The 23,964-nt window shown below is 34.3% G+C and overlaps 2 protein-coding genes across 2 annotated transcripts; one reads left to right on the top strand and one right to left on the bottom strand.

The window, feature by feature from the left end:
- Positions 1–7,444: 7,444 nt before the first annotated feature.
- Positions 7,445–9,734, bottom strand: LOC125196474. The gene is made up of 3 exons (XM_048095004.1): positions 9,284–9,734; positions 8,999–9,085; positions 7,445–7,934 (listed from the first exon to the last, which is right to left on the bottom strand). The coding sequence occupies exons 1-3, from the start codon at positions 9,695–9,697 to the stop codon at positions 7,788–7,790; spliced, it is 648 nt and encodes a 215-aa protein (XP_047950961.1). The 5' UTR covers positions 9,698–9,734; the 3' UTR covers positions 7,445–7,787.
- An 11,638-nt stretch (positions 9,735–21,372) lies between these two features.
- LOC125192959 (growth-regulating factor 7-like) lies at positions 21,373–23,702 on the top strand. The gene is made up of 4 exons (XM_048090644.1): positions 21,373–21,861; positions 22,306–22,476; positions 22,572–22,779; positions 22,857–23,702. Exons 1-4 carry the CDS (start codon positions 21,570–21,572, stop codon positions 23,455–23,457), a joined length of 1,272 nt encoding a protein of 423 aa, XP_047946601.1. The 5' UTR covers positions 21,373–21,569; the 3' UTR covers positions 23,458–23,702.
- The last annotated feature ends 262 nt before the right edge of the window (positions 23,703–23,964 follow it).

The raw sequence follows: 23,964 nt of genomic DNA, 5'->3' as shown, positions 1-23,964 counted from the left end.
TTTGCATGGAATTGAAAATAAAAGATTTTATTCAGTTTTGAATTAATTTGTAATCTCGACGCATTTTTAAAGGGTTTTTTACTATAAATACACGAATTTATTATGCTTCTGATTTTCTTTTGTTAAGTAATTCCCTCCAATTTTGATCCAAATTTGCAAACTTATTAGGGCCAAATGCCCCTCCTCATAAAATCTAGTACTATATTTATTTTGATATAGAAATTGTTTCATCAAATTTGTAGTAAAAAGCCAATATTCCCTATATAAAATTAATGTTTCCACATATTTTTGTATGAAAAGAAAGTGACAGTAACTAAGGAAAAAGGTATTAGCCGTTGCTACCAAATAAACTATAAAAAAGGAAATAATTTCACATCGGTCTAATTGGCTGAAATTAATTTATTTCATATATATCTCAATAGGCCAAACACAACATGCGAACCAACACTCACCGATTCGAATATAAAATTTATCTTTGTCGGTTTGTTTACTTTGGCTCACGTATTTGGGGATTAAGAAGTGATGAAGCATAAGAATAAAACAATGGAACATGCTAAATGAATAGGTATATATTAAGATATTTTAGTCAGGACTGTTTTACGATTTTCTTTCATCTAATTAATATACTGATTCAGAAAACTAGGAACCTCCTATTATATCCTTAGCAAAAATAGAAATAAATTATAATTCAAATAATTTCATAAATATATGACATTAATTAAGGTGATTTAATGTCGTGTTAAGCTAGTTTTGAATCTTTTGATAGCTTTTTCGCCTCTACTTTTAAATTTTAATCCCTACACATGTCTACTTTATCTTCTTCATTTTTTACTTGATTCTTACGTGTATCTGTACTATACTTCATTTCATTTGTTCCTTATTTTCTTTTTAAAAATGATCACATAGGTTTATGTTAAAATGATAACACCTCTTAAAATAACACTGTGACACCATATATCCAGCAATATTATAAATGTTACACAGCAATAGTATAAACACTAGACAGCGTGTTGGATATTGTTGGCCGAGAAAAAATTGTTGTATAACGTAGTGGATATTGCTAGCCGAGAAATTTACCCTTGAGCATTTTATATTATTGTCATATAGCAGCTGATTATTCATTCACATTTACAAATGATTGACTATGAATGGTGGCTAGGTGTTATTTTAAGAGGTGTTGTTATTTTAACGCACTCCTGATCATATAAATTTAAATATTACTCTAAATCAAATTGTTCATCTTCGGAAAAATTTTAATAAAACGAATAAAAATGGAAATAAGTGATAAATTTTTAGGAACAGATGGATAGCATTAAGATAATGTCCAAATGGACTTTAACATGAAGCTACCATTTGTAAATCTAATCCTTTGCCGCCTTAACCAACCGTTGCAAGCACAATATGTAAAAAACAATATAGGGAGTATAAAATTAAGCAAATAGTGTAGCCTCTGTATATATCTACAAATTTATGGCAATACTATCGAAAAGATTCGAAACTGAAAACAAAATTAACAAATTTTATTCAAATTTAAAATTAAATTAATTTATAATAAAAATATAAAAAATATGCTTTCTGCATATAAAGCATTAATTACATAGACCTTTTCAAACCTTGCCTACATATATTTGTAATCTAAATCTGGGTAGTTGATCATGAGCAAAATTGTTTCCGAGATTTAAAATCGAATCAAAGCCAAGAAACAAAGAGGCCAAAAGAGGACCCAAAGAAATTTTTTTTTAAGGAAACTAAAAATTCCATACCTATGGGAATCGATATTTATGTACCGATGACAATATGAATAGCAACAAATAAGCAGGGATAAAAATTACTAATAATTTTGTCTGACTTGTCGATTTAATTATAAGCCTAAATTTATACACATGAAATTTCGCTATCATTTAGTTTAGGGTATCCACATCTATATACAACACCAACAAATATTTGAATTAAACCTAATTTTTAAATCGTTGGTGAATGTTCCACGAATATGCTTTAGATCCATCATCAAGCATAGTATTATTATTATTGTTGTATACAAAAGCCACATGCTATTCTTGATATTTAATAAATGAACCAAACTTGAGCACAATATTCAACTCGTGAATAAATAAGTGGTTTACCTTAAAATTAAAAAACTATTTTTGACTGTGTGGTGTATTAAAACAATTTTTGTTTGAAATTTAATAAATAATATTTCAAGTATTATTTAAATTTTTATATACGTATGTATAAATTTAAAGGTTTGTAGATTCAAATAATTTCATGTTTCTTATACTAACGAACCAAGCTCGAAGACAATATAAATATATACATACATATATAAGGGTCTTATTATAATGCAAATTAGCTACATGGAGTATTTCATATAAACTCTAAACCATAATCTGTACTATTAGATTTTTAGATTTGATGTCACCAAATAACAAATAACGTCATCAAATTAAAATTGTCAACTGATTGACATCGAATTGAAATTTTTTCATTTACATTATTTATCATATGTCACCATTAAGTCACTACATCCAGATTACTATAATTTAGTGTGTATAGAGTTCACATTTGATTATGAATAACTCTATAAATATATGACAAAGAAATGAAAAACACCATTTTCGTTATGCAGCCTCGTAATAATTGAAAGTTTAGTTATAGACTTTATAGTCCTATGCAAAGAATTCAAGCTAAGTGATAATTTTAACTCGGATAAATAATTAAGGGAATTATTAATTTATAAGAGAGTCGACCATATAATCGTATTATCTATATTCCTTCCAAGTGCTAAAAGCCTATTATTATACTGCTTATTTTGTTCCACAATACTAGAGTCATTTCATTTTTTTATATTCATTTTAAAAAATATTTATAAATAGTTAAAAAAAAAAGAAAAAAAAAGAGAATATTATAAACAAGGCTATTCTCTATATTGTTCCCTCTCTTACTTTAATCTCTCTCCATTTTAACTATTTATTATTATCAATTTTTTCCAAAACAAATGCAGAAAATGAAATTACTCTACTAAGGTGGAACGAAGGAGTACTTATTTGTACGATTTAAAGTTGTACATAATTAGATAGATCGAACTTTGTACTTGAAGAAGATTAATAACAATTATAATATGATTAGAATTAATTGATAATCTTCTTCACAATGTATTGTTTCTTGCTAATTTTAATTGGGTGTCCTAAAATTTAAATTTCAAACCTAAAGTTGCCCTTAAAAGAAAAAAGTAAGTTTAAAAAAGTTTAAAACCTAAAGAGAATTGTAGATTAAAAGGACATGATATTTTTTGATCGATCATATATATATATATATATAGGGACATGTTAGGGTGCCACCACCCCTTAAAATAACATCATACTACCATTCCTAGCCAATCATTTGTACACGTGGATGAATAATAAGCTGCCACGTAGCAAAAAAAAATCTGGAAAAAGACGGTCAGCAATATGCTGGTCTTTAACCAGCAATATTTCTTATCCAGCAATATCCGACACACTATACAACAATCTATAGATTGTTGTGTAGTTTTTGTAATATTGTTGTGTAACGTTTATAATATTGCTGTATAAGCGGTGTCACGGTGTCATTTTAAGAAATGACACGAACCTATATATATATATATACAAAAATTAGATCGCCTCACCATCTAAGGGATGAGACAGAGACTCCATCTAGCACCCTTAAATCCGCCATCGATGGGATTGTTCTTAATTTCTTATAAAAACTTCTTTAATTTGTCTTTGCATCACTAACTACTTATTAAAGTATTTAAAACTCAAAACTGAAGAAGTTAAAATAAGAAATGTGAACTGAATGAAAAGTGTAAATAAAAAAAAAATTGTGGCGGTGGATTGTTGTGTGTAAAGGTATGTATGTCCGGAGACTAATAAAAGTAGAATGGATGACAGCTTACCTTATGATTACTTGTTAATTTTTAAGTAATTGCATGATTAAGCTTCTCAATTACAATAGACACGAACACAATGAAAAGGAAATGTTGAAAAATATTTCACCAACTACATGTGTGGTCCTATTTAAAATTCTATATACCAATGCTAATGATGTATTAGGTGTGAGCATAAGATATTATGCCCCTAATTGATAGTTACATTTTTAAAGTTCCATAATGACTTCAGAAATGTAGGGTCAAATACGGTTAATCACTTTCAGCTATATATCATGCATACACGTTCGTATTTTAATATAAATATATATAGTATTACTATTGATTATATATAGTGTTCTCAAATTACTCAAATTGGATATATATAGTGTTTCAAATTACTCAAATTGGATCATTTGTGCTGAATTTGATATGCAGTATTTTGGGGTTCTGGAGTAAATCATCGATCTTTAATTTATTAATCATATGATCACTTAATAATGATTGAAATTAAAATTATACAGAATTTTTCATAAGATTTACTTTATGATGTCGTAGAAAATAAAATCGAGGGGAGGAGTAGCACGAAGCCCCTACCAACTTTTTTTTCGTTTTTTTTTTCCTATTGAAGACCAAATTGTTAAAAGTTAAAAAGACTAAGATGGATGCAAATTGTGTTTAATATGTAACACATTCTTGGCATTGAATAAATAATTTAAACAGTAGGATTTGAAAATCTAATTGATACAAATAAGATATGTATGTAACAATTTATAATCATTAATGGTATAGAACAAATAATAATTAGTATACTCCAACTGTTGGATTTGAAGATCTAATTGATACTACAAAAAAGATATGTGACAATATATAAGTATTAATCTAATAAATGTAATTATTAGCTAATCAAATACCCAACCTTTACTTGATTGGAAAATGAGAGCGCTCATTAAATGGTGATTTGTATTAGGAGATAACATAAAAAAAATGTATGTTCTTGTTATCATATCTTTATTGTGTAGTATCAAATTAGTAAATGGTTCGAATTTCTGACTATGGAATCATAGATAACATCTTATGCGTGACTATTGATGTTTAATTGATATCGGTGAAATAAATAGTTTAGCTAAATATGGTGGTAGTTTTATTACATATTCCAGTATAAAAGCTACCCATGCCAAAAAACGATTCTTAATAAATAAATCAAAAACATATTGTATAAATATAGAGTAATGTGGTTGCATAACGAGAAACAGCTGTGTTGAAAATTGAAAAGACTAATCCAACTCCAAAACTCATTATCGAACTCAAAATAAATTAACTAGATTAAATAGCCATGTTTTACAGTTAATTAATGTTATTTTATGCTCTGTCATAGTAGTATTAAATTAGTCGAAATGTGTTTTTTATTTTTGCTGGTTTTGTGATTTTAATGCCCTATTGAGATCGCGGTATGTTTTGTACATTTATATATTTGCATATTCACTTTATATTTACAAGTTTCCACCTATATCCAAACAAATCAAATGTACAGATTTAAGAAATTATTTTTAAATAAAATTTAAAATATCCACTTCATATTTTTAAGTTTCCACCTATAATACAAACTCAAATTACAAACCAAATGTACAATGAAATCGAAATATCACCCTTCAATTCATTTGTCATTCAAAATATATAAATAACTTATTATTCAAGTATAATTCATTATTAAAATAAGTGTATAATTTTATAGTACTATTTTGCCTTCTACTTTCACACATAAATACTAGGCGATTCAAAAGTGAGATAGTTTAATTGACCAAAACCCATATAGTGGTCACCCATTAAATAAAACAACCCATCACATGATATGAATGATGCACCTTCCAAAATTCATTGTTTCCTGCCACATTTTATCTACTCTGAAATTGCAGATTACCTGTATTTAATAAAATACCAATTTCTTCTTATTATTATTGTCGTCTTTCTTATATTTTCATATTTTGAAAATGTCAATTTCATATATATACTATTAAATAAATAAATACACTAACGTGTGCATCGTAGTCTCATCAAAATATGGTCCTTGCGGTCTAAATACGAAGAACGACATTATAGTATGTGACAATGACAATTATTTTTCGTCTCATACTTTCTATTTTCACTTATTGAAACAATAATATTGCGTGTTGTCAATGCTTAATCATTTCCTATATCAACAATGAAATAATGGTAAAATGTTTACCCTCTAATTAATAATTGAAGAGTCGGAATTACCTAAAGTATTTGTTCTTCTAATAATAATTTCAAAGAAAACATTTACGGAAATGTCAGATGCACTTTTTCATTACTTTTTTTCATTATTGGACGAACATAAATTTTAAAGGATATATTATGACACTGAAACTCGATATTGTTAATTATTCTATTACTAAACCTATACTGCTATACACAAACATACAAATTGTAAGATGCAGTTTGGTATTGATCAATCAAGCTAATACGCTGCTTTGATTGCGGAGTCACATTTGTCAATATTTTCTTATCATCTATCTTTATATGTTTGCACTCTTGCAAAAAAAATATTTATTATTTTATTCCTATTTTGACGAGTATAAAAAAAGTCTTAAGTATTAAAAGAAATCGTCAAACCCCAATCATGCCGGCTCAACTGTTAATTATCAATCTATATCGTGTGAAGTCATCGTGCCCAAAAACGACGCCGCGCTTTGTTTTATATTTCTCTCTTTTTTTAAATAAATTTAGATTAGATATTTTAGAATTTATTTCTGTAACAGAGAATTAAAAGCAAGTTTAATAATGTCCGAAAACTAATTTTTATTCACAATGAACTACATTGATCATTTAATTATTTAATTAATTGCTCATATAAATATTTGTATTTTTTTTACTAAATACTTAATTAATATATTTTGGATAAAATTTAAATTTTCAAATAATGGAAGTTCATATGTTGAAATAGTAGTAGCAAATTTTAAATATAAATGATGTTCATTAAATTTAGAATTCAGCATTCACTTTTCATGATATTTTTCCAAATGAAATATCTATATTTATATAGTTTCAAATTTCATTTTCATATTTTGGTATATTTAAAAAAACTATTTTGCAGGATATATTTCTCTGTCTAAAAATGTTGTTAAATGGCGGATTAAAATTTAAATATTGTGAATGTAATAATGAGATATAATTTATTCTAACTATGAAGAAATAATACGTTTATAAGGACTAATTTTGATAAGAAATTAAATGCATGACGTAAACGGCCGCCTTCTGATTATATTTCCCAATTTCTTAAATAAATTATAGAGAAAATGAATAGGAGTAATATAACTTTAGAAAACATAGATATTCCGTATCCAGCAATGAAATTCTACTATACTCTCGTCACTTTTGGATAAAAATGGATTAATTTGAATTTTTGTGTGTGAAAATTAGATACCGATTTATTGAGCTAGAAAATTCAAATAAAAATCGTTGGACTATAATTTCTTTGTCGAACCTAGAAAATTAAGTAGATTCCAATTTATTTTATTGATCACCCAAGACCAGCTCTAAATAACTTCATCCCAATGGATTTAAGCCCAAAGCCATTTAAACTATTGCAGTATCATCATCATTTTACAAAATTTTACTACTCACATGAAATTGCCTAGAAAATTTGGTTTGCCTAAGAAGTGAAGCTGAAACATATACAAGATGTTAAATAGAAAGGATAGTGTATATTGCACATACAGCACATATATATTAAGTCTCACTTACCTAGCCACCGGCTGTTACTGTTTCCTCTTTCTTTTCGATTTGCGCTCTGGCTCAACTTCGCCTGCCTTTTCGAGATTCTCACATTGGCTCCACAGCAGCGAAAAATTAAGTCCAACCTACCTAGCCACGGCTGTTACTATTTCCTCTTTCTTTTGGACTTGCGCTCCAGCTCAACTTCGTTTGCCTTTTTTGACGAGCTTCTCACTTTGGCACCTGCACTACAGCTCCACAATGCCCTCTCAACATCTGACGGTGAGAATACATCATCCGAACAAGACAGCTCCTGAAAATAATGTAGGACAAAGGTGATTACACAGAATTTTAAGGTACGGACCATTTTAAGACGTAGAGTAACAATAATCAAAAAGGGAGAATAAATTGTCGTATGTCTTGAGAAATCCTACTTGCTCAAGACAAATCATAAAATACCAATCGATACTATAATTGTAGTAGAATCACTGAAAATATGTTCATCCAGATAGACAGTAAAATGGATCTCATTCAAATCCAATCCACCTAGGCAGAAAGCACACAACGGCAGAGCATTTGAAGTCATTTCATAGAAACTAAGCAACTCACCTTGCAACTATACACTATAAGTAGCACAGAAAAAAGGTTCCAAGGCTATCCATGAATTTACATATCAATCACCTTGCAATGAGATACAAGAAGGAAAAAGGTAAAGAAAATCGGAAAGCATCAAGATTGCTGACATTACATTCTAGTTTAGCTCCAAATGATCATGGAAGAATCAGTTTAGGTAACGAGATTCGTCTCACATACTACTGCATATTAGTTACATGTCTATATCTCAATATTTAAGACTTTAAGTCTACTAACTGAGTAACTGATGGACATGTATGTTTCCAATTTCCATCACCAAAACCAAATCCAGAAAGAGAAAATAAACAATCTGAAATGAAATCAATCTGTTTCAACTCAATAGAATGTAAAGGTTGTAGCATTAGGATCAGTTTTATCAAGGCAAGTAATAAAATTACGAACAGCTTTTACTGAAGTACCACATTACAACACATCATCTAAGAATCATATTCTTATAATCAAACAAGATTTAAACACACTTTTGCAGAACCATAATTACAACAGCATAAAGTTAAAAGACACTTTTAATAAACTATAAAGACACCCATCAGCTCTAAAAACAGATCATAAGATCCTTAAACTGATGGCTCATATCTTATTCAAACCGTTGGATTACTGGCACTCACAATCCAATTGCTGAGTAGGAGATGATATACTAGTATTATGCAACCATTTTGAATAAGAGATCTTTGAATCACTAGTTAAAAACACAGTTCAATCAGAGAAACTAAAAAAGCAGCCAACCTTTGCCTTAGCTTGCACTTTTTCCACAAATGAGACATATGTCTTCAAGGAATAATCCTTTGAGTTCCCAAGGACAGCTACCATTGCCTAACATTTCAGCATAATAAGAATCATTTGAATCAACAAACTATAATTTCAATTGCATTTTCTCTATAATCTCAAACCCCACAAAAAGAATTTAATGAAGCCATTCATACTTTCCATTTCCCCCAAATTAATTTAAACCCCCCAGTTTTAATCCCTAAACCCTAGAAATGAAAAAAAAAAAAAAAACCACCAGAATACCTCATCGGACATGAAGGGGGCGACATCAGGCGCATAGGCGGCGAGGACTGCGGAGGCGGTGGCGGGTCCCACGCCCTTGAGCACTGTCAAGGCCGAGACGGCCTTGGAAACGTCAGGCAAGGCAGCAAAGGCCTTAGTGGAGGCATCGGTGACGACGGCGTCGGCGAGGGAGGAAACGAAGGAGAGCAAGCGCGGGCGCCACTTGCCGCGAGCCAGCTTCCACTCCATGAGGCGGGAGAGTTCGGCGGTGGTGATGTAGGGATTGGGGTCGCGCTGGTGGAGCAAAGTTGGAAGGTCGTTGCGGTAGAAATCGTCATGGGAAATGAGGTCGGGTTTGGCGAGGGTTTTGATTACGGAATCGTAGGAGAGGAGGGTTTCTCTCCAGAGAGCGGCGTCGGTGGATTTGAAGTCCATTGGAGCGTTGGGTTGGGGAAGTTGGCGGGTAGGAGTATATAATATTTGAATTTCCTTTATTTTTGGTTCAAATGTTGGGCAACTAGAATAAAAATAATCACCCAATCTGGTCGGACATGGTGATTCACTAGTCCTAAAAATAAGATATAAAATGTAAAAATTGTAATTTTTTTAATAAAGTTTAAAGTTCATGAGAAATAGCAGATTTACACCAAAGTTCATGCATCATGGTGAACTCAAACCCGATAGCATTTGACATCAAACATCAACCACTATTAATTTCTCTTCTTAAATATTGGTCATGGGCAAGTTAGTGTTTGAAAGGCTAAGAGCATCCACAATAGGATGGACTTCCCCACGGACTAGCACTAGGACTTCTCGAAAACACCTTCTGCCACGTCACTAGAACTTCCCAGCTCACTGCCACAATCATTAGGACTTCCCACTGCACAATAGTGGACTAGCACTAGGACTTCCCAAAAACACAAATTCACATTTTATATGCGGAATTAAATACAGAATTAAATTTCGACACAAATACAGGGAAAATGCAATCATAATTTCATTAAATTAAAAACATTAAAAAAGTACGTTAAAAAAAATACAATTTCATTTAAATCATCGTGCACCCTCCGTGTGCAGAACTCTTCAATTAGATCCTTCTGGAGTTGAATATGGGCATCTTGTTGGCGCATGTCGGCATGGGCTTGGAGCGGTCGCACGTCCGCAGGCTCGTCCACTGTTGTGTATGCTCTAAACTCTTTTTCTTATAGAAGTCGAAGGCCCACTTCAAAAATAAATTTCAAGAATTATACGACCCCATCATAAATTCACATACTCGCATAATTCCATTTAATTTAATATACAAAGTGTAAAACTTAATAAAATTTATTATTAATATTGTTTTAAAACCTTAGTAAAATCATTGATTGAAATTAGAAATACGTTCTCAAATTTTATTTGGGTGATAGTCAATTGGAATTAGTATTATAAGTTCAGAATTTAAAGTAAAGTACATTATCAAGAAAAAAAAGAGGGTATTGCAAAATTAGCGCTTTATAACCATATTTTTTGGGATCGATGTCAACTCTTGTACTTTAAATTAAAATTAACAGAAAAAACACCATGCATATCAATATATTGATATCATTATGTATAACTAGTATTAACACCCGCGCTATGCACGGGACCTAAGTTTTTCAAATAATGAACACAAATCCTAATGAAATATAGAAAATAAGAATTAAAAACAATATAAAGATTTACAAAAACGTAAATGTGATTATCTTGTCCCACTTTAAATGAAAAATTTACTCCGTCCTAATAAATAACATTTCAAATTCGGTAATGGATTTTGTACAAAATTTTAATTTATGATATAAGTGGAGTAAAATAAATGACAAATAAGAGATGTGTGCCTAATGATCAAAAGATATGAGTTAGTTAGAATAAGATGAATAAAGAAAATATGTGTGAGTATTGATTAAAGAGAAAAACTTAGAAAAACAACAACAAACCAAACAATAGTTCATAAGTTTTGTTTAAGATAGACAAGCAAATGATACTATCATTCATAGTACACGAATTAGGTTGATCAAGTATGCCATCACTCGTAGCTACTGAACTTTGAACGGATACACCAACATTAGCTAAACAAAAATGTAATAAAATTAGTAAGTTCAAATACAATACAATATGATTCAAGATACAGTTCAATATTTACCATAAAATTAGTAGTCATTTTTCTTTACTGAAAGTTATCCCAATGTATTGCCCATATATATCAAGTTATTTACAACATATACCACAATTAATACATCAATAGTAACGTGAGTTTCACTATCTACTAACATTACTTTAACAGTTAAACTACCTATCCTCCTCTTTTTTACTTTATCAATTTTATCTTAATTCACATAAAATATCATATGTTCATATTTATATGGACGGATGAAGTATAAAATAAAATGAATGTTGATTCACTTTTTAGCTAAATAATAGATGAAAAGAATAATTAAACTTAAACTAAATTATACAAATAATTAACATTGAACAAATACTTAAATAACCTAAATTTAAAATATATTTACATAGTCTCAAACTCCTAAATTCGTGTATTGTTTGTTAACATAGTTAATTAATATTATTACTTAACATAAACCAAATATCAAAACAATCAGCCATTAAATACCTTAATTTTTTACAAACTGTTCAGATGATCACAAATAAAGTATAATTGAAGCCCACAACTATATATCAAGCCCATATAGATACACCTCAATAGCCTAATTTAATAGCCTCCATCGTCTTCTTCATATTGCTCCCCACCCTGTCGCCGATGTCGCTAGCTCCCTCATTTCCCGACGCCGGTGATTCTCTCTTTTCCCTCATTTTCTTCTCTCTCACGCCTCACTCGCCAAGTGGAGGAGAGATTTGATGACGGGAAATAAGGGTTTTTGCGGAGGATTTTGGTGGGTCTGCACAGCTGGCGCTGCCGGCGTACTTCTCTCTTTCTCGCTCTGAAGTCCAACCACCGCCGAAGTAGCTTGTTGTCGCAAGTCGGGCTCGGCCTTGACTGTCATGGAAAGTTTGGTTATTATTTCGATTCAATGGTTGATCTTTATTATTCAGCTACAATTTTCCATTTTTGTTGTAAGTTTCCAGAAATGGATAGATCTAAAGAATCCACCTTTATCATGTCGAGTTCATCGGAGCATCGCTGGATTATGGCCAGAATTATCCCACGAGCTGCAATAAGAATATGTTCACATTAGTCCAGTCGCCACCGCATGGGCTTGCCGGTGTGCGAGTCCAGCATCCACCGCCGTCGGCTTTCCTCTTTATTCCGCTGCTGCCACAGTAACCCATCCTACACAGCAGTAGCGTCGCTGCTTCCTCTTCATCTCCGGCATCTCTCTCGTCGCCTCGCCCGCCAGCTATCGCCGGAATCGTCGCCGTATTCCAAGCATAACCAAACCTGCTACAAGGAAATCACAAAATCAGTCCACAAAATGCAGATTCTAGTCTATCTATTTAAAAGTATTTCGAATCTTCTTTCTTCTTCAAGAAGATTGCATTTGGTTGGATCATTTGAGAAGCCAATAAGAGCTGCATTTTTTTTCTATCCAATGGTTGCTATTTTTCAAAATGACTAAAAGGATAAATCAAAATAGCTTTACATTTTCCCTCCAAAAAGGATATTAAAGTCTTTTCAACAAACTGGCACTTTAGATTAGTAAGATTAAGTTCACCAAAAATTTAAAAACTAGAGTATGATACTATTAAAATGGTGCCAAATGGTGTACTCCTACAAGAGTGCCCATGGCAGTGTCGGCGCGGCAGCCTATTGCTGCCTGACGGAGCGCCGCGGCGGGGGAGAGAGCGCCGGGAAGGCGGCGTGGACGGGGTGGAGGTGGCGGCGGAGCCGTGGCGCCTATTGCACGCCAGAAGTGATCAACCGCGGCGACAGACACTGATTCTTTTGAATTTTTATTTTTTTAAAAATTTATCTATAAAATATTTATTTCTAATTCATTTTTTCCATTCCATTCCATTCTATTTATTTTTGTCCAATTAATTTATTCCAATCTAATTAAAATATATCAACAATTGATAAAATAATGTGATTTGTGGTTGTGGCGTAGCGGTTCCGCCTTATTGTGGACACGAATTCACCAGGTGAGGTGTTAATAATGTTACTTCAAATTTTAGAAAATAAAGTATATGATATATTGAGTGCAGTATATGAATTAAAAGAAACACTTAATTAGGTGACCAAAGTCCATGTGCAACAAAGAGTCAAAGACAATACAATGATCTCTACATATTTTGATACCATAATGATTTTAATTAATTTAAAAGTTTATATGTGTTGGTTTCTATAGTAATAATGTAATTTCTTGGGTTTTGGTAAGATAAGATTAATCCTCGAGCTCGTACAGAGAGACTCAATCCCAAGATCTTGTCACATGACACTAACCAATTCATTATTACAATAATGATTTTAGTCTAATGCGTGGGAATATTCGATAACTGTATCCAAATTGTAATATAGAAATAATGTTTCAAAAGTATTGAATCTCTCCCCATTTGCTCTTTTATCTAATCAAGATCTCGTTTGAGTTTTTAATCCAAATGCATGTGGTGTGACAATTGAGTGACTCGGGGTGTTGGGCTTCGAACATTAACACTATTCATGTTTATGAATAGAAATCTGTGTGCGCTATTAATGAAATACTAATAGAGATCTTTGCCTCATTATGCATTAAATTAGAGGCAACAATTTTGATATACGCAACACATTGAGTCAAATGTTCATTATTTCTATGTGTATCTTTCAATGGAAGGGTCTATAAAAATTGTCACGATTTTTATTTCTTCGTGTATGTTATTGAGCTCTATTTTCATGAATGGAGCTTGCATTAATTAATAATTCTTTTAATAAGAGCCACCGTGTTCAAAGTACACACGAACATAAAGGCATCTCGTTAGTTCAGTTAGATCAAAGATATTGTTAGTGAGGGAAGCATCTAACGTTGACACATTGATTTATTAATTAACTATTCCAATAATTGGATTTGAAGCCTATATAAATTTTGTTCACGATCTCACGTTAGATCATGTTTATCAGTAACCACTCAATTCAATCTAATCATCCGTTTTTTAAATATTTAATTCACTTCTATCTCTTCAATATCATCTTCCACATCATTAATATTCATCCAACCCAACCACGTATGTTTTCATGGTTTATCAATGACTACCTAACCATACCATTATATATTATTTTTAACAATAATATTATTAAATGAAATATTTATTATTGCATAATACAAATTATAAAAAAAACATAATAAATGACAAACTAAATATTATAAAAACATCAAAGTTAGGAAATAATCTTGAGAAGGATTGAAATTTTGGGTCGAATAAAATTTTTGAGAATCTGAGAATATGTTATTCTCGTCATCATCCATGATGAACAACAAAGAGGACTACAACGTACTTAAGATTTTATACCAAAGAAGAAGGATTATATGAGGAGAAAAGATAAAAAAGATTAAAAAAAAAATTAAAAAATTGTGCAAAACTATAACAAAAATGTGGTCTCTATTTATAGAGGATTAAAAATGATCAATTTTGGTATAATTTTTTAATATAATATATAAAAGATAAATCATGTTTTAAAAAAATAATATTAACCAATGAAATTGTGCCATGTGGCACAATCTCATTAGATGATTCATCAACACACATTTGAGAGACAGTCTGGTCGATGGTTGGCAACCAATAGACCATAGCCGAAGAGCGAGACAAACCACCCATTTCAATTCTTTTTTTAAAATTGCAAAATGAGGTGGAGGCCGACCACCCCCACCGATAAACATGGTCTTAGAGCATCCACAATAGGGGTGGGCATCCCGGCGGACAAGCCCAAGGACATCCCAAAAACACTTCATGTCACGTCACTAGGACATCCCACTGCACTGCCACATCACTAGGACATTCCACTGCACAATAGCGGACAAGCACTAGGACATCCCGCCGGACAAGCACAATAATAAACAATAAATCAAATTCACAAATACAGAATTAAAAATTCGGCATGAATACTGATGGAGAAGTGCAATAATAATTTCATTAATTAAAACAAATGATTCAAACAAAGTACTCCATACATGTTAGTATGCCTTGAATCTCCATAGTTTGCCGCTAGCCGAATGGGGATCTACGCCCCCTTGCCTGGGGTCCGGGGTGGGGCGGGGCAGAGTGCCCCCGGCCCGACGGTATGATATGTTTTTGTTTTAGGCCTTCATTTTCGACGATCATGTTGTGCACGATAATACATGCGTTAGCCGGTCGCTCGTGGTGCAAATGAAACGAAGTGCAATGAGCAGTATATATAGAGTTTTGAAAAAAATCCCACTTCCCTGAGGAATTTCCACTAATTTATGGACTAGTATTTGCTACTCAAAATAATATTATTAGTAATAATAATAACTAGACCTTTTTTATATTACTAATTAACAGTGTTATTTTAGTTGTTTAACGATCTAGGGTTTTGGGCAATTTAAAACAACTAGTTGGAGTCTTGAAGGATAGAAAATGGAGATAAAATCTTTGGAATTTGATCAAAATGGTCAACCTAATGAGCCACATTTCACTAGGCTTAATTTAACCAAGGTTAGAATTTGAAACAGAGTATATTTTGCAATTAATGATTGAGAAATTAAAAGTGGCCTATTCTTGTGGTTACGTGTCCTGCTCCTGCATGTGGGGTATTGAGACATCATATGCACAAATGCAACTTTGTCAAGTTTGGACAGCCAAATAGTATATACACTAAAAACATACTCCTCTTTTAATCTCTAAAACATGGACCACCTCCATTCTTTCTCATCTTTAAGTTTAAGAAGAAGAAGTAACAGGGGGTACTAAACAAGTTGGTGGAGTTTGGGGGTAGATCTCAAAGTTTGCTAGTTGGTAAGAAAATTATTAGACCATCCACAATAGAAATAGGCCAGCCACTCTTTTTCTTTGCCACGTCAGCAGTATTAAAAATCCACCTGCCACATCAGATTTAGGTCAGCCATAGGCCATTGCCGCAATAAAAATAATTCAAAAACAACTACACTTACGGAATTAAACACAAAATACGGAATTAAATTTACGACACATATACGGGAAAAATTGTTAATTTTATTTAAATAAAAAAAAAGTACATTAACTAAAAATCAAAAAAAAATTACATAATAAAAAAAAATTCGGGCTTCCACACACGAGCCACCGCCCCACTCTACTCCTCACTAATTTATTAAAAAAATACATTAAAAATGTTAGTATGCCTTGAATCCGTTATAGTTTGCCGCTAGCCGAACGGGGGTCTCGCTGTTGTTGTTGGGCCTCCACACACGAGCCACCGCCCCACTCTATGACATGTTTCTGTTTTAGGTCTTAATATTGTATTGAGCCTAGTTGTTGTTGTCCATCGCTAGATGTTGCTCTTGTACAGAAATTTAGTGAGAGAGAAAATCGTGTTTATATAGTTTTTCAAAAATAAAAAAAATTAAAAAATAGCGCTAGCCGATCGCTGGCCGATCGGCACGCCGGCTAGCGACGCGAATCGGCTAGCCGCCATTGTGGATGCTCTTAGGTATTAATTAAAAGTTAATATAGAATTTCATCAATATGTTTTAAAAAATGGTTAGAACTCGATTTACTTGACGAGCGAAATATATAGACGACAACAACAAACACAACTAAAAGAATAATCAGTGTGCTCGTATTGACTTAGTGATCATAGAATGGTTGATGCCTTGGATCGAAGGTCTCGAGTTCGAATCCACTGTAACACGACCTTTAAATTTCTATCCATTTATCAATAAAAATCAACATAATCACCTATGCACGACATCAACAAAATGGATGACATTAGAGCATCCGTAGTGGAGCAACAGAAAGGAGCAGCTAGGGATGTCAATGTAGCCCGCAACCCGTGGGCCGGTCCGAATAGCCCGCCAAATTTACAGGGTTATGGCTGAAAATTTCTAGCCCGATAAAATCACAGCCCGATTAGCCCGCACCCGATTAACCCGCAACCCGTTAGGGCCAGACCCGAAAACCCGATGGGCTGGCCCGAAAACCCGATAAAATTTCTATCGTTCTATTTGTTTGACTCTAATTCAACACTTCATTGGTTATTTTATAATATAGATTACTAAAAAAATAATTTTCAATTTTATATATTAAATATATAAGTTTTTATTAATATAATAATAGATACTATATAAATTAGAAACTTCAAATTCACTAAAAATATATTTAAATTTCTAAAACATGCTTTAAAATTTCTTGATGTTTATGTTTTATTTTGCATAAATCTCAAATATTAGTATTTGATCATGTTTATGTTTGAGTTTAAGCATATATCTCAAATTTATCATAATTAAGTATTTTACAATTTGTAAATATAACTAATTTTCACCATTGTTTATTGGATTGATCACACGTTAATTGTATCGGTAGCAACCCGATTAGCCCACTGGGCTAGCTCGAAACCCGAGCTTTTAGGGTTAGGGTTGAACTTTCGTAACCCGAAAAAATCACAGCCCGATTAGCCCGCACCCGATTGACCCGCAACCCGAATAGGGTTGGCTCGAAACCCAGTGGGCTGGCCCGATTGACATCCCTAGGAGCAGCGATGCTCCCTTCTGTTCATAAATAAATGTGTTGAATTTTCACCCATGCTCCCTCCGTTTGCGAAAAGGAGTCCCATTTCATTTTGACACGGGTTTTAAGAAATGTTAAGAAAAGTAGGTCGAAGAAAGTTAGTGGAATATGAGTCATACTTATATATATTAGTTTTAAATGATATGCGAGTGAAGTGAGTTGAGCTCTTTTTACCATTTATGGTAGTTATGAACCAGGACTCCTATTCGCAAACGAACTAAACTGGAAAAATGAGACACCTATTCACGGACAAAGGGAATATAATTTAGATGACAATAAAGTCTTATAAATACTGTTCATTTACATAAAAATATTCTCGTTCGATTCATAAAAATGGTCAAATTTTAATACTCCCTCCGTTCCATAGTAATGAAGGAGTTTCTTTTCGGCACGAAGATTAAGAAAAATTGTGTTAGGTGAGTTAAGTAAAGGGAAAATAAAATGGAAAATGAAAAAGGTAGAGAAATAAAGAGAGAAAAAAGTAAGAAAGAGTAAAGTAGGTGTGAAAAAATGTGTTGACTTTTAGAGCATCCACAATGGATGCCCGATCTCACGCCCGATCGCCCGAGATCGGGCTCGGGCAACCATTGCAGACGTCGAGCATGCCCGAGGACGACCCAGCGTTCGGTTGCGACCGATCTTTCGCCCGATCCATTGGGCGTGAGATCAGGCATCCACTGCAGCCCGATGCCCTAGCCCGATCGGACGATTTTCCTTTTTTTAATTTTTTTTTAATTATTTAAACCTTAAATTAAACCACTATAAATACCCAATTTTTCTTCACTTTTCACACACCAATACCACTTTCTCTTCTCTATTCTCAATATCCACACTTTCAAGAATGGATCCGAGTCAATTTCCAAAACCCCATAATGTCGACGACGGTATGCCCATGTTTGGCAGCGGCGGTGGTGGCGCCTGGTGGCCCGGACATGAAGACTACCGGGTTGAGACGCCTGGAACTGTAAGATCCACTTTCGTTTCGGACTCTGAGTTCGATCCATTCATCGACACTGAGGAGTATCGGGTTGAGGACATGGAGGCTAGTTGTGGGCAACCTCTTGCCCCTGCGCCGCTGCTGCCGAGGAGGAGGAAGAAGATGGTGCGGAAAGAAAAAGGCACCATCGGTCCCAGTCCCACTCCCATCCGACGAGCCTAACGAAGAGTACGCCACAAGGCGTACTGACTACGAGTTGGAGGAGTACGTGAAGGTGGCTCAGTGTTGGATCGACATATCGGAGGATTCGATATCCTCCAACAACTAGACTTCGGCCAGGATGTGGGATCGCATTGAGGCACGCTACAACGAGATGAAACCTAGGTGGGCGTTCAAGCGGAGCAAGGTTCAGCTGCGCAAGTGGGGTCAGATCAAGCTCCACGTCAACAACTTCTGTTATATCTACAACAAGAACAGGGACGGAAGGGCTGGCGGTGAGAGCATGGAGGATGTCCTCAACAAGTCGTTGTTCGAGTACCAACAGCGGTTCGGGCAGTTCAAGCTGTACAATGTTTGGCTGATCTTGAAGGACAAGCCGAAGTTCAACGGAAGGATACCGGTGGGATCCTCGGCTACAAAGCGAACGAAGACCACCGCCACTGGTGGTTACACGAGCAGCTGCCCATCTCCTGTGGATCTGAACGCCGAGCCGGAAGGGAGTTCCGGCACGCCTACGTCTACTTTTAGACGTCCCATTGGCACCAAGGCTGCCAAAGCCCAGGCCAAAGGAAAGGCGAAGGCGGGCGCGTCTGGATCGGTGGCTCCCCCGCAGGCTGTGCCTCCTCCATCTGCTCAGCTCATGGCCTCAGCGATCGAGGAGTTCATAGGTTTTCGCGAGGTGGTTGAGTATAGGTTTATACTTGACGCCCAAAACAGCCTTCGTCAGGAAACCGATCCTGATGCCCGACAGAGGACTGAGAAGATGATCAAGAATTTGAGCCAGAGGTTAAATTTAGATGACTACTTTGGTTTTTTTTTTTTTAATTTAGTATTTTAGTTTTTATGTAGTTTTTTTTAGCTAAGTATGATAGTAGTTTTTTTTTAAAAAATTAAGTAATGTAGTTTTTTTTTTTTGCATTTGTGGTGTTTAATATAATATATTTCGGTATTTTAGTATTTAAAAATAAAATTAAAAAACAATGATTTAAAATTGAAATGAGAAATGAATAATAGATAGGACATCCACTAGGGCTTCACCATTGCAGAAAGATAGAGCATGCTGACGTGACAACCACTAGGGCTTTCACTAACTAAAAAGGAAAATGACTCAATTATTATGCAACGTACCAAAATTGCAAAATGACTCTATTACTATTTACTACTATGGAACAAATGGAGTACTAGAAAGTTGACACGGTGAGTTAGGGCGCGTGTGAAATAAATGTGATGTTTTCACAGTGACGTACAAAAGCCTCCTCTATTATCATTTCTCTTTTTCAAATTTTCTGAATTTTTATGCTCTCATTTATTTCAATCTTTGTACTCCGAGGTGTGTGTGACGCATGTCCTCATTCCATATATGCATTTAAACAATGTCTAGTTTCTCATCCTTTTTATCTTTGAATACTAAAAAATCAATTTCATCATTGTGCTTTTTGATTCCCGCACACTACATGAAAATATGGATAAAAATTTATGACGGTTGTTTATACTTTTTCTATTTCATTATAAATGAGCTATTAAATTTAATCGTAATTGAGTTATTTCTATATAAATTACTTATTTTTTCCTTTTTTCTTAATGCTTTTTATTTTATTTACTTTTTTATTTTGTTCTATCTATTTTTATATCTTTCTTATTCTATTTTTTCTTCATTTAACACGATAAACATTTTTTTTCTTAGTTTTGTTAAAAAAAAAACACTTTTAACTGTGGCAAAATGGAGGAGTATTACTCATGATTCATCATACAAGTTGACATATTCAAATTTTAGGTGAATTAAAGATATGATTTTACATACAGATTAAAAGAATAATTACAATCTCTGTCTTAACCTATGTGAAACGTTTATATTTTGGCATGAGAATTTAGATAGTGTAGTTTAGTGAATTAAATTATACTCCTACTTATATAATACTCTCTCTGTTCCACTAAAGATTACCTATTTTTTTCTTTTTGGTGTGTTCTAATTAAAATGATTTATTGCTAAAAATAAAAATACTTTAATCTCTATTTTATTTTTTCTACATTCGGTAAATAAAGTTAGAATAATATGATGTGTGCTGCTCAAGGAAGGATCTATCTACAAAGGAGTGTATACTTTGTTTAGATGAGTCTGATGTCGAAGTAAGTAGTACTGTCACTTACAACTAGATGTGGATCCAAATTGCACAGCAGGAAGTGAATAAAAAAAATCAAATAAATAAATATTATTTTATTTGTGTATTAGATACAACACCTCCTGCGGGGCAAAAATCAAAATTACAACTATAGTGAAGTTTTGTCACAAACCAATCAGACAACGTTCTCTCTCCCCAATAATTTATCCTTTCACAGACATCAATCAAGAACCACTGCGATTCCCCCCTTTTCTACTCTCCTAAATCCAAACACTCCAACACCTGTCTCCTAAACAAAAAAAGAAACCAAAATGCTTCTTCCTGTCTCCGAACACACTGGCCCCTTCTAAATCCTCTCTCTCTCTCAATGGATTTCGCCCTCCTCCCTTCAGACACAGGCGGCGGCGCAGATGCTGATGCCGACAACCACAAATATTGCTACGGATCCGGATTTCTCAAGCAAGATAGAGCAATAAATGCTGAAGATTTAAGGGGGTTTAAGATGCCCAAAACTTCATCTTGCGGCGAGGGTTCGCTTCGGATATCCAACACCTGTAATCTCTCCTCCCCAGAAATGCTCAGCTTCTCTTCTCCAAACCCACAGCCGCTCACATTGCCTTACCATCACTACTCATCCAATGCATTTGCTAGAAATGCAGGTACAAATCACATTTTTTATTTTATTTTCTTGCATGTAATGTTGGGATTTTGGGAAGAAATTTGATATGGGGTTTGTAAAGATCTCCCTTTTTTATAGTGTAGTTGTTGGACTTGGACATGATGAGTTTTTATTCCTTTTTTTTTAAGTTAAAAAAAATTGCAGGTAAAGTTGAATTTTTTTATTTTTGGAGAAATTTGAAGATCTTGTTACCTTTTTTTCTAGTATGCTTTGTGTCATCATCTTATCCACTCTGTTTTTGGGTTTTATGCTTCACATTCTTTTTTCCCATTTTGGAGGCACTTTTTTTGCACTGTTGGAGAAGAGTAAGTTGTGATGTTTGTAAGTGTGGTTTCACTTTTGTTATTTTAAGACTGGATAATACACTAGCAGTACAAAGGAAAGGGATTCAAGATTTCACAGTTTTTTGAGTGTGTGTGGACAGGGATAAATGGTTTGAGAGGGCCATTCACTCCATCACAATGGATGGAGTTAGAGCACCAAGCCTTGATCTACAAATACATCACTGCTAATGTTCCCATTCCTTCTCATCTCCTCAATCCCATTAGAAAAGCTTTTGAAGCTTCTGGTTTCTCTGCCCTCAGATCCAATCCTTGTAACCTCTCTCTCTCTCTTGAGTTGGTTTATTATACATAAACTGAGATTCACTAATTTTAGCTCAAACTAACTTATATATTTTTTTATGAGTAGTGGGATGGAGTGGTTTCCATTTGGGATTCTCCAACACCGACCCGGAGCCGGGTCGGTGTCGGAGAACCGATGGAAAAAAGTGGCGGTGCTCGCGGGACGCGATCATGGATCAAAAGTACTGCGAGCGCCACATGAACCGAGGCCGCCACCGTTCAAGAAAGCCTGTGGAAGGCCAATCCGGCCCCTCCGCGAAGCCCACCACCACTAGGTTTGCGAAATCTTGAACTCGAAATTTAGAAAATTTAGCCGTATAGTTTCCACTGACAGATCTTTTTCCATTTGCAGAAGTGTTGTTGAGCACACCACCACACTCCCCAAAATCAAACCCAAAGACTCCAAAAACCAAGAGTTTGGGCTCGTGTACTCCGACTTGCTCCTGAATCCCTTGAGGCCGAGCGAGCTCCGCCAGTTCATGGACCAGCCTGACCGAGACATGCACCGGACACAGCTTTCCATCTCCATCCCCTCGGACTTTTCCATGACATCTTCTGCCCCGGGATCAGGGGAGCTTGAGATGGGGTTGGGATTAGGCAATGGGCAGAGTAGTAGTATTAGTAGTAGTAACTGGGCTCCCATCTCGTGGGAGCCCAGTTCGATAGGAGGGCCTCTCGGGGAGGTCCTCCACAACACAACGAGCACTAGTGACGCGAAACAGCTAAACCTCATTGAGAGATGGGACAGCCCCTGGTTGGACTTGTCTCCCACCGGGGTTCTTCAAAGGGGCACCTTCACGTCCCTCTCAAACAGCAGCACTGCAAGCAGCCCTCGGACGACGCCTCTACTTGCAAACGGATCATCAATCCATCCCTGCCAGCACTCTGAAAAGCACAAATGCTCACACAATCAACTCTTGCTTTTAGTTTGTAGTTGGGCTTGCTGTTTCTAGTACTACTATATATTGGTTGCATTAGTTGAAACTGTGTGTGGTAGTATTTGACATTGTTATCTATCTAAATAGGTGTGCATCCCTGTTTGATAGAATTGAGTTTGAGCTCATGATTTTGTTTTAGGTTTGGTTAGAGGGGAGCAAATTAGCAATGCCTTTTTGTGGTTGTATGTGTATATCGGTTCATGGGTTGTGTATATAGTTTATGTCACGAATATTCATTTGTCTAACGGTTGAGTGATTAATGTCTGAGGTCGAAGATCGGATAAAAATCCTGGATTTGGCGTTAGTAGGTTAGGTTTGGACCATGGAGATCTTATTGGGAAATCTTTTTTAGATTGATATAGGCTGCTGTGGTCCAGCTTATGACTTTTCTTTACCAACAATGGAGATAAAATAAATATCATCTCACCATCATAAAACACAACCACAACCTCAACCGACACAAACCAAACAACGTTTAGCGTTTTTTTCCTCATTATGAGTTATTCGGGCATGGAATATACT

Source organism: Salvia hispanica, chromosome 6 (genome assembly GCF_023119035.1).
Source record: "Salvia hispanica cultivar TCC Black 2014 chromosome 6, UniMelb_Shisp_WGS_1.0, whole genome shotgun sequence".
NCBI lineage: Eukaryota > Viridiplantae > Streptophyta > Magnoliopsida > Lamiales > Lamiaceae > Salvia > Salvia hispanica.
Note: the sequence above shows the minus strand (reverse complement) of the source record. Positions and strands in the feature narration are given on the sequence as shown.

What these genes read in the sequence shown, in the direction of transcription:
- LOC125196474 (XM_048095004.1), bottom strand. Translation starts at nt 9,697, where the DNA reads ATGGACTTCAAATCCACCGACGCCGCTCTCTGGAGAGAAACCCTCCTC. An exon ending in CCCCCTTCATGTCCGATGAG is followed by an intron (nt 9,086 to 9,283) that starts GTATTCTGGTGG and finishes CTGAAATGTTAG; the next exon opens with GCAATGGTAGCTGTCCTTGG. An exon ending in AAGTGCAAGCTAAGGCAAAG is followed by an intron (nt 7,935 to 8,998) that starts GTTGGCTGCTTT and finishes CATTATTTTCAG; the next exon opens with GAGCTGTCTTGTTCGGATGA.
- LOC125192959 (XM_048090644.1), top strand. Translation starts at nt 21,570, where the DNA reads ATGGATTTCGCCCTCCTCCCTTCAGACACAGGCGGCGGCGCAGATGCT. An exon ending in TGCATTTGCTAGAAATGCAG is followed by an intron (nt 21,862 to 22,305) that starts GTACAAATCACA and finishes GTGTGTGGACAG; the next exon opens with GGATAAATGGTTTGAGAGGG. An exon ending in GCGAAGCCCACCACCACTAG is followed by an intron (nt 22,780 to 22,856) that starts GTTTGCGAAATC and finishes TTCCATTTGCAG; the next exon opens with AAGTGTTGTTGAGCACACCA.